Below are 11,292 nucleotides of genomic sequence, written 5' to 3' on the forward strand. Positions count from 1 at the left end.
TTGCCCTTCCATTGCTTGCGGAGCTCTTAGAGTTAGATGATGACAGATTGTGAGTTACCTGATATCCTTCATCATCCTCCCCCAGTGGAGGTGTTTGTTCCGCCCCGAGCCAGTCCTGGAGGACTTAACAAACAGCAGGCGTGTTTGATGGACTATGGGGAGACATCTGCTCTGCCTGGCTAGCTCTACGCTGTATACAGAATGAAAACAATGCCTTACAGTAATCCATCAATATGCAAAATGTGTCCTTTTAATCTGCTGATTAACCTTACACACCGGTAATCAGTTTCATTTTGTCATCACGTCACGATGAATCTAAGAGTTGAAAGGTGTGAATATGCAAGACTACTTAGTCTTTTAAGGTTGGCATATATAAGCAATGAATGCTGGATACATCCTCAACAACATTGTCACAACTGTGCTTCATGCGCCCTTAGGGATGAGCTCTGTTTTTGTGCACTCAAGGGACAATAGCGAGAGAGAGAGAGAGAAAGAAAAAGTCTGCACAGTGCTGCAATCTGATTTGTGGTTATAGGCACACCATCCCTCACAAAGTAATCTAGAGAATAACACCAGAGCCAAAAAAAGGGTCCCTTTGAGCGCTGTCATCTATTTTAAAACGGCAAGGTTCTCTCATGCAGGCAGATGTGTTTGTGCATTCATGAGCTCATTTGAAATTGCTGATTTTTTGGGGATCTAAATATCCTACCTTCTGTGGACAGGTGGTTCCCAATCTAGGGGCCCCAGGGGTCCTATGGGAGTTAAAGGGGCTTTGCTGTGCTATGCAAAATGAGGCATGACTTTTGGATTGAGTCGTTTTAAATATTAATGTACACGTAGTAGCTACATGTGAAATAACCATGTAACCTAATTATTGCATGTCAAAATGGTTGCAACTTGAATGATTTCTTCTCTCTACACAATTGAGTTACTCTATATTGAATGCTCTCAGGTCTCATTCCTTAGCTCTCATTTTGACTACATGATCATTTCATGGTCATGCAGACCCTGATGTGTCATTTTTGATATTTGAACAGAAGCTTATGCTACTGGTGCAGTCTTTGTTGGGTCACTCCAAATGGGAGAGAAGGTAAAAACATATTCACATTGTGTGTATAGGCCTATACATTTCCTAAGTCAGGTCTAATCAATGAAGAGACCTTCCTTTGACCAAACCTATTTAGAGAGGCGTCCACGGTCTAGTTGGTATAAGACTTAGGAAAGCTTTGTTTGCCACCACTTTATAGATCAAGGAATGCAAGTCCAATAGTTAATACAGTATGTAGTTGACATGCTGGTCGCTAGGGGGCGGTGCTGCTTCTTCACAGACCCGGTTTGAGGTTTGAGGACGCTCTTCAGATCGGAAGACGTTTCTCTTTGGTCAAAGCAACATGGTGTCACCCTGTGGGCAATGTGAATGTAAACAAGCGGCTCACCTCTGCGACGAGAAACGTTTTGATAGCCGCTGAAATCGAAATAGAAGCTGTTACCTGAGCTCCATGGCTCTGAGAGCGTGTGCTCGCGCTGTCGGAGGCTCCGCCGCCCTCTCAGCACGGCTCGTGGGCTCCGCTCGACAGGAAAGTGCGTCATGGCTTCTCACGGCGGGTCAGTCCAAAACACGCTTTTTTAAACTGCTCATTTAGGTTTTGTTCTTGAGCAAGGAAACATATGGGGTTACTGGTAAAGCATGGGGTTGATATTTAGTATTGGAAATATGTCCTTCAGCTCAATAACGTTAAACTGTCATTTGAAAGAAGCGATGAATCAAAGCAGAGCACAGGCTGTAGGCCAGTATGACAGATAAAATAAACCAAAATGGCGTTATGCTGCTTTTAATTGACCCCAAAAAAGCCTTCGTCATCAGAGACTACAGTATATGTGTGGAAAGGCAGACAGAAACATCATGGCAACATAAGAGGGGGTAAAGCTGTGATATAGCCTACTCATTTGAATAGGGGACACCTATGACTTCCCTCATGTACCAACTGCCTGCAACACACCCACCAGCCACCAGTATAGACACACAAGTCATAAACATGACATAAACATATTTATTTGGTCAGTGCACACAAAGTACGGGCAGGTAGCAGGACCATGTGGAATTGTTCTGATTTTGGCAAAAAGAGATTTTGACAACAAGCATGCTCAAGAATTGCTGACTCCACCTTTTATTTGTTTGTGTAAAACAGTGAAAACATGCAGAGTAAAGTTTATTTTGTTCTTAAAACATTACTCAATCGGCACAATCACTTATTAGTAGGAAAGAGATGGTGTGATTCATTTTCTGAACGAGTTAATAAGGAACACCATGCAAATGCATCATTATCAAATCAAAATGTCATATATTAACATCCAAGTAAGCAGGATTAGGTACCTTTCTTGCAGTGATGTTGATGTCCATGTCCTTACAGGAAGCCCTGCCTGTGGCCGAGGAGGGAGGAACGGATTTGTCATCACTCCCGCTTGTTTTATAACATCAGAGGCATTTCTCAGCAGACTAGTTAAAGGAAAAGCAGCTGAGTCGGACAGCGCTCTTAATCGCATTCCAGCCTCAGTTCCATCGGACAGCGGTAAGCATACCATGGCCTCAGACACTTACATCCATAGGCCCTCCCAAACAAATGGCTGGGCCCCTGAAAAGGTTTAGTCAATGGTTCCCCCTTCACGCTTTACTCATATCAATGCCTGTGCATGCTCTCATTCCTACATAAACCCATACATGTATTTGAGAGACAAGGGTAAAGAAACCAATGTGAAGCCCTCAAGATTAGGCTGTTCTCACCAAGCTAGCTGCTAGTAGCTTTTGCTGACTAAAAATCCTTTCTTAAAAACAATGGTATGTTGGCACCCCAATTTATGTACAGGTCCTGGCATCGCTGAGAAGTCAATTTCATGTTGACTAGGTTAGCTTGCTCATTGATACATAGCAATATAACGCTTGTTTGGTCGACCTTTTGACTTTACAAGTAAAGGTTACAATGGAAAAAAATCTGACTCATACTTATCTTAGGTTTTCAAGATGAATAGGATATATTTTACTGACGTTACAATAAATAATATGTTTCTTTATCTTCTGTCTGACGATTGATTTTATGTATGTGTGTGTTTACAGGTGATCAATTATCTTTGTTACTGAGACATCCAGATCAGCCCGACAACGCAAAGGTTTTGAAGGTGGCCATAATAGGAGCCCCGAATGCCGGGAAGTCCACGCTATCCAATCAGCTCCTTGGCAGAAAGGTCTGTCTTTTCCAAACCTGCACACACACTATGACATGTCTGTGTTACTGAGGAGGTGGTGGTGGGGCTCACTTTGTAACACCAATGATTATTTATTTTGTTAAAGGTGTTTGCTGTGTCCAAGAAAGTCCACACCACGCGCTCACGTGCCCTGGGCGTCCTAACAGAGGGCGATACACAGATAGTAAGAGTGCCGCCTTCACATCTCTTCTGTTATAATTCAATAATATCATTCAAAACCCACTGTTAAAAGTCATTTTAATATGTGTGTCTTTGTTGTAGATTTTACTGGACACTCCAGGTCTCACCACTGTATCCAAAGTCAAAAGGTGCCTTTTCTTTTGAGATTTTTTATAGTCCACATTCAGCATTATTATCAATGTGATATATGAATGGACCGTCTTGTTTCCACAGACACCAGCTGGAGAAGTCTTTGCTCCTGGATCCCTGGAGCACAGTGAAAGAGGCCGACCTAGGTATGATATGAATTGACTATTTTGTGATGCTTTAGTTGGAACAGATTTAACAGGTAACAGTGCAGTATAGTAGCTGATATTCAAGTCCTTATCGTTGGCCCTTTGTCCATTTCTCAGTGGTGGTGATGGTGGATGTGGGGGACAGATGGATGAGCAGCAGGCTGGACTTTGAGGTGCTCAAATGCCTGGCCCAGCACCCTGACACCCCTGCTGTCCTGGTCCTCAATAAGGTATTCCTTTGTCAGAACAGCGCACACTGGCTTCAAGATTGTCAGGCATCATTCACACCATCGAAAACATGTCATTTTTGTTCCACACTGAAATAGTATTGATTCGCTTACACTTACAGTAATCACATTATTTTCACAGAAAAATTCTTGTCTGACTAAAATGAAACTGAAAGATAAATCTGGTGTTATCCACAGCCTAGGCTCAGTAAACTGGTATGTAAAACAAAGGAGCCCACTGTAGCTAGTATGATGCCTGGTTACAGCGCCTAGGTTGTGTATTGACACTGGATTTATTTGCTACATACAGGTAGCAAAGCATGAGGACAATTCACTGATTTCGACAAGATCAAGCACACAATCGCTGACTCCACTTTTTACTTTCACTGTTTTATGTTTTAGGTAGACCTGGTCAGCGCCAAGGACAGGCTGCTGGATATCACCGCAGAATTGACATGTGGCATGGTGAACGGACGCAAGATGCGGATCAGGCCAGTGATCAAGCCTCCGTGGGCTGATAGGAGGCCAGTGAGAGAGACAGAGTCGTCACTGGAGGACACAGAGATGGAGGGCAGCGACGATCCAAACTCTCTCCTGAGCCGAGAGCAGCTGAAGGCACTGAGGAGCCAGCAGGGATGGCCTCACTTCAAGGACGTCTTCATGCTCTGCTCCGAGGACAGAGAGGACACGGACACACTGAAGGTAAGAATTGTCAAAACACATCATCATTAAACCTTTATAATGACGGATAAATGAATGAACCCTACTGAAATTACCTTACAAAAACCTTCTTGTTGTCGTAGACCTACTTTATGACTGCAGCCAAGCCCGGGTCGTGGCAGTACCACAGTGAAGTCCTGACTGACCAGAGTCCAGAGGAAGTGTGCACCAACATCATCAGAGAGAAGCTCCTGCAGTATCTGCCTCAGGAAGTGCCCTACTCCATGACACAGGTCACTCACTCACTAGTCACTACACTACATCACATCTCACTGCATCAGTTCTGTAGCTCACTTCTGCCCTCCATACTCACTTGCATCTGTTTAAAAACCAAAAATCCAAATCAATCCAAAAATGGATCAAGCCATAGTTAAAATCTTCATTTCATTTTTACAACATATTATTGTCCAAAATGTTTACAGTACATATTTTGGATGCAGCCTTTTTTCATTTGATAAATCACAAGTACTAGTACGCACACGTCGTACAGGTCTTAAAACCCTGCATGTCTTGTTCCCTGCATGTTCTGTAGTAATGGCCACTGCACTGAGCCAACAGCTTACATCTGTAATTTTTACAAACTTTTCTAGAAGTCAGCACTGATTGTTAACCTTTGAATGTCTCTGTTTTTAGTCCATTGAACTCTGGCGAGATGGGGAAAATTGCGAGCTGGATATTTCTGTGAAACTTTATGCCAAGAAAGACGCTCACATGGTAAGCGCTCTCTACACATTTATAACTTTTTGAGACATGCGTCTTGACAAGTTTTTAACAGGGCTAAGAACTATACAGTATGAGCTTTGACTTTGACTGCAACCATCTGTATGTCCAGCTGAGTAGGTGGAGATACACGTATTTGCTTTTTTATTTGATTTGGCCTTTATATTGTATTTAGTAATGTACCTTTTGCATATGTTGTAGGTTTTGTGTGACATGGCTGCTGTTACACTGTGTGGGATTAATAAAGTACTCTATCTGATTGATATAAATAGGGTTCATTTCGCATTCACCTGATGCCTTAGTGATTAGAATGTAAATTTAGCACAAACACACTACTTTGTTACAAATAGAACAGTTTGACTAATTCAAGATGCAGGTTGCCCTTGTCAGGTCCACGACTGGACGAAGAGAAATCTTTCCCCCAGTTACTGACACCTGTAGCGGCTCTGATGGCTTTTTCTGATATTTGTTTGCCCTCCGCCTGACACCTCCAGATTTCCTTTCTTCCTTGTGTTTTTACCTTGTAAATATTTAAGCAGCCTTTCTAAAGCATGCATATTTGATACCAAAGAATATTTGAAGCTACGCTGAAACATTTCAAGGCCGCTGACCTCCAAGGAGAGTGAGTCCAGACCAGCCCCTTTCATTAGCTTTTCACATTCACCAAAGGGACTGACTAAGGAAACATGGGTCGGATAGAACTCTCAGGGACGACTGACCCATCTTTCATCTTTTTTTTTTGCCTGAATAGTTCCTGGTACAAAAGCTCTTTTGTCCAGTTTTCGTTTTAGGAGCCTGATGCATTACTTTAGCTGAAAAACCAAACTAGCTGAGGGGGTTTTACATCAAATCATAGAGTTTGTAGGTATTCAAATGAATTATTAATGTTAGGAGGAATTCGTAATGGACTGCAAACTTTTCTTCAAAAATGTTTGAATCCTTGCTATTTCCTTGGTTCAGGGCCTTTCTTTTTTATATAGAATTTCTGCACTAATATGCCTGTAATCACACTGTTCTAGAACTTGCTGGTATGAATAAAACTAGGAAATATAAATATAATAATTTTTGCTATACAGTGTGGGATGAGAGGGAGCCAAAGGATATAATTTTTTTTTATTAAAGATGCATTTCACCATCTTAAACTTGAACAACTAAACCTTCAAATATCTTGCTACTGTTTCCCTCTTAAGTTTATTCAGTATTTTAATCCTTCATTACCTCACTACCAATGGGACTGTTTTCCCTCTGCAAAGTAAAACTCTTTGGCCACGTGTGTTGTACAGTACATGACGTCGCTCTATTTCTTGTGCCTACAGAGGATGGTGATCGGCACAGCGGGCCAGATGGTGTCACGGATCGCCAGAGAGGCAGGAGAGGACCTGAGCCAGATCTTCATGAGGGAGGTGAAGCTCAAGCTCTCTGTCAAGCTGAAGAAATAAGAGAGGATGTGTAACGGTAATGGTGGAATTCCCAAAGAGAAGAAGAGGTAGAAACTGAACGTTTTGGGAGACATGTTTTTTTCTCTGCCAAGGACAGACCTGCAGAGTGGAACGTAGAAGAAGATTCTCATCATGAGTGGGACCCAGTGGAGCTGTCCCAGAGCTCCTGTTTGAAGGAAAGAAAAATGCACATACATTTTGACTTTTTTTCTTCTTCAGTCTTAATTCCTATGTGAGGATGTTACCATAGACTGTACCTTGTCCTAGGTACCTGTTACCTAGAAGACGCTCTTATTGTGAAATTTGAGTATCTACTGTAAATCAAATAAGTGGAGAATATGATTATTTCTATTAAAGGCACTGCAGCATATACAAGCTGCAGGATAGACTGTAATGAATTATTGGCATTATTTTAGCAAACACAGCCTGTCATCGGACCTCTCGACATGAGTTTGACAGCGTGTGCGTGACTGAGCAGGTGTGGCGAGCCGTGAAAAGGACCGATGGTTTATCTTTGGCTCTCAGAGCTTTTTTTTACTTGGCGGGGCCTAGTGGAACCTGCACAGTCATGTTCACTCAAACGTCCCTGATGCTCCCTTCCACTCCCACATCACTTTGGCCTTTTACACGCATTTAAAGTGTGGCCGTCCATCCTTGAGACTATCGCTTTTTCTTACATTGCTTTCTTTCCTTTTTTATCTCTCCTTCACACACACACACACACACACACACTCACACTCACACTCACACACTCACACACACACACACACACACACTCACACACACTCTTCTCCCCTATGTTTCTTAACTCTTATAAAGCCCAGCTCTGCCCCCAAGGGCTGAATTGTCTCCCCTAATGGACAAGCGAAATGGAGCACTAACCTGATGCTAAAATGGCTCAGATAATGGTGATTGGAATCATTCGCGCTGCCTTTGAGTGAACTCGACGGATACTCTATCCAGGGCATCATGATGAATAACCAGCTAGTGGCCTGAAGCAAGGGCAATGGGGGGAGGGGGAGGGAGGGAGGGAGAGGCCTTGAATGTCTCACAGAAGTTGTGTCAGCCCCTCCAGCTCTCCCTGGCTGCAACGTCTGCTCTCCAGTGATTAGACAAGCCGGTTTGCGCGGCAAGAGATCACCACTTAGACAAAGCCAACGGCTGTTTGAAAACTATTAGTGGTTGATGAATATCGGCCAGCACATTAAAGCTATATTGGGTAACTTTTTCATACGAGTTTCATACGATTTCTAAGTATGGCAGCGTTTACAAACTGGTGTCAACCCCGTCAGTGGCGCAGGAGCTCAGACAAATCTCAAAAAGGGCCCAGCTTGGCACAGTTGTTGATTCTACTGCTATGTAAAAACCTACATAGCAGAAGGAATAAAATCCATGTGCGAGCACCAAAGGCTGTCCTCATGTAGATGCGCCGACAGTGTTGTTGTGTAATAACTCATAATTCCTCATTGTGGCAACAGAAGTTACGCACTATAGCTTTAAAGTAATCCTTCAAGCATATGGTATTTAGAAAAGCTGACGCCTTTGCTTTAGATTTGTTCAAAAATAATAATGAGCCACTCATATGTTTGGGAACCATAAGCTTTATTTCTTCACAAGTACATACATCCCTTTACCCAGAATCACATGTATCAATACATCAATCGCCATTTGTCTTCCATCCTCCCGGTCCAGATGACATTGAGCGAGGGCCATATAACCCTTACCATTACTAAAAACTCAGTAATGGTAACGGTTTGACGGCCCTCCTCTGTATGTGTGTGTGGATGCAGTCGGCCTATCACAGGCTGTCAGGCGCGTGCGTTGGCAGATAGTGCCGGAGGGGGAATGAAACCCTGGATAGTACATCATCTATACTGTAGTGTCTCTTTATTAAACTTACAGTATAAGATGATATCCTGTCCAGGGCACAAGACAGAACTGTATAGGCAGCCAGAGATCCAGCCGTATGCTCGTGATCTGGAAAAAGGCAAAGGGAGACAGACAACCAACGGAAATGTGAGTCACGTTGTAAAGATTTAAGTGTATCATAAAAGAAAAGAAATATCACCCTTAACCCCACACCAACAACCTGTCTGTCAATGGCCATGCTCTCCGCGGGGCCATACTCACCTCTTCAGTGCTGCAGTTGGCGTTTTTTTGATGGCTTCTCATATTTTATGGCTGTTATGCGTCCCATGTCTGTTTCTTACAGGCTCCTTACTGCTCTTCTGCTTGCTGGGGTTTGACACTTAAAGGCCCCCCTTAGGCTCATTAGCATACTGAGATGACATCTGTGTGGACCAGACAGCACGAATAGGGCGGGAATGTGTGTGTGTAGGGGGGGGGAAACTTCTCTTATCTGGTGCTTACCTGATAACTTGTGTCCAATGTTTTGCCCCCCACACCCTTATTCTGACTGGCTGGACTTTACAGAGAGATTACACATGGATCCTCATTTTTAATTTGACTTGTTATTTAAATTGAACAAAAGCGGGCAGACTGGGGGGCCATTTTGGAGTAAACTTTCGTTCATTCATTTAGGCCTACCATTTCCAATAGTTTTGTAATGTCATTTTTGTACCAGATTTTACAGAAACTCGCACTTTAAAGTATGTGGCTGTAGGTGTGGACCTTTTATGGTCTTTACAGTGAATGAATGGACCAAGTAAAAAAAACAAACAGCAGTAAGCAAGACAGATTTTTCTGCATCATCTGTTGAAAATCTTTCAGCTTTATCTCACAGTGCCCGACATACATCTAACGTTACACGCCCGCCATCTCTTTTAATCCTCCGTTTTTCTTCACGGCCTTTGGATTTATGTGCGATGGTTTCACGGCTGCGAGTTTAATATTGCGATATGTCAGCCCGGTGTCATGCTATCTGACTTATTAAACTCTTTCTCATACGCTCAGCTAGATTTCCAGGATACGGAGAGAGCTGAGATGAGTGTTTTTTATTATTATGTGTCATGGCGACGCCGCACATCAAACTTCCCAGCATCAAATCTCTGCCTGGACTACTGTGATGATGAAGCAGGTCGTATAGTGTGCAGTGGTTTGTCTTTTAATCCCTGACAGTCTGTCTAGCAACCTTTAAAAATAGTCTTTGTAGAGAAAAATCTGTCTCGGTCGGGGGAGACTTTGGCGTCCTATACCTTCTGCTGGAAACAGTGCAAGATGTAGTGGAGAACAGGGTAACATGACCCACTTTTTACATTTGATGATTTTATGGAAAATGTAAAGTGTATTTGTTTCAAGTAATAGCTGATATATAGCTCAGATTGTTGTGTACTCTTCATAATTAAAACAACTTATATAATTATTATGGGTTTAGAACAATGATCAGTCAAAAAAAGGTGTGTGTGTGTGTGTGTGTGTGTGTGTGTGTGTGTGTGTGTGTGTGTGTGTGTGTGTGTGTGTGTGTGTGTGTGTGTGTGTGTGTGTGTGTGTGTGTGTGTGTGTGTGTGTGTGTGTGTGTGTGTGTGTGTGTAAGGGTGTGTGTTTGGTGAACTATGACTGACCACTTTCAACCATTGTCTCAACTTGCTCCAACATCACTGGCACATTTGGCCCCACAACCTCCATTTTGACAAAACTGTTTCATGCAGTCTCTCATTTTATTTTTTATTTTCTTAGTTTGTGGTCACATGATCGTGTTAGCTATAGGGGATGGCTCATCGATTTACCCTGGTCTCCCCTACACAAGAATACACAATAAATCTCTTTTTCAGTACACTTCTCAAGATCGATGTAGGCTACATGCTCCAAAACCAAAATCATTAGTATACAAATATTCACAGAGTTCTCACTATATAAGGTCAGGTTCATCCATCACTGTTTGTGTAAACGCACACAGGGAGTGGGATTCTTCTTTTTTAGTTTATTTTTAAACAAAGATCCAATAATTCAATTCAGTAAGCAGGCCTACGCCTTTGTTTATGGATGATGTATATGAACCGCGACACGTGTTTTTCGAGGAGGGTCCGGGGTTAGGTGGGACATGGCGGTTACCATGGTAACACTCCCTAGTTGGGGTGTGTGAGCCCGTTTTCAGGGTGTGAGAGAGGCCTTCCTGTGGACACAGATAAAGATGGAGGTAGGACTCTCTGGGTGGGTTGGTGTCACGCCAGCTCCTTATCTGCAGCAGGGGAGCCGCATGCTCTCCACACTCTTGCGTTTGCGTTCAGAGATAAGTTGTTTATTCTTCTCGACACGTTAGGGCAAGAAGGGGAGGAAGCTCTCTAAAACCCCCTCCCTTTATTTCTTTACAGCACGTTTTATAGAACTATTCCAACCAACCGTCCTAACATTTTGGGTCAGTGACCACAAAACATAAAAAAAAATGCTGCTTAAATTGTAATGCATCAGTGTTAATTGAATAATGGCATTGCCTAATAATCAGTTATCCGTCAGAGGTGACAGTGTTGCTGAATCAGTTATTGCACTTATAAAACAGTGGGCTTTCCCCCC

At 42.8% G+C, this 11,292-nt stretch overlaps 1 protein-coding gene across 1 annotated transcript; it reads left to right on the plus strand.

The window, feature by feature from the left end:
* Positions 1-1,391: 1,391 nt before the first annotated feature.
* eral1 (Era-like 12S mitochondrial rRNA chaperone 1) lies at positions 1,392-7,461 on the plus strand. The gene is made up of 11 exons (XM_080040551.1): positions 1,392-1,605; positions 2,412-2,570; positions 3,113-3,240; positions 3,347-3,424; positions 3,523-3,569; positions 3,655-3,716; positions 3,834-3,946; positions 4,346-4,645; positions 4,747-4,896; positions 5,297-5,377; positions 6,700-7,461. Exons 1-11 carry the CDS (start codon positions 1,500-1,502, stop codon positions 6,820-6,822), a joined length of 1,347 nt encoding a protein of 448 aa, XP_079896677.1. The 5' UTR covers positions 1,392-1,499; the 3' UTR covers positions 6,823-7,461.
* The last annotated feature ends 3,831 nt before the right edge of the window (positions 7,462-11,292 follow it).

The sequence above is a fragment of the Ammodytes marinus genome (genome assembly GCF_949987685.1).
Source record: "Ammodytes marinus genome assembly, chromosome: 14".
NCBI classification, from domain to species: Eukaryota; Metazoa; Chordata; class Actinopteri; order Uranoscopiformes; family Ammodytidae; genus Ammodytes; species Ammodytes marinus.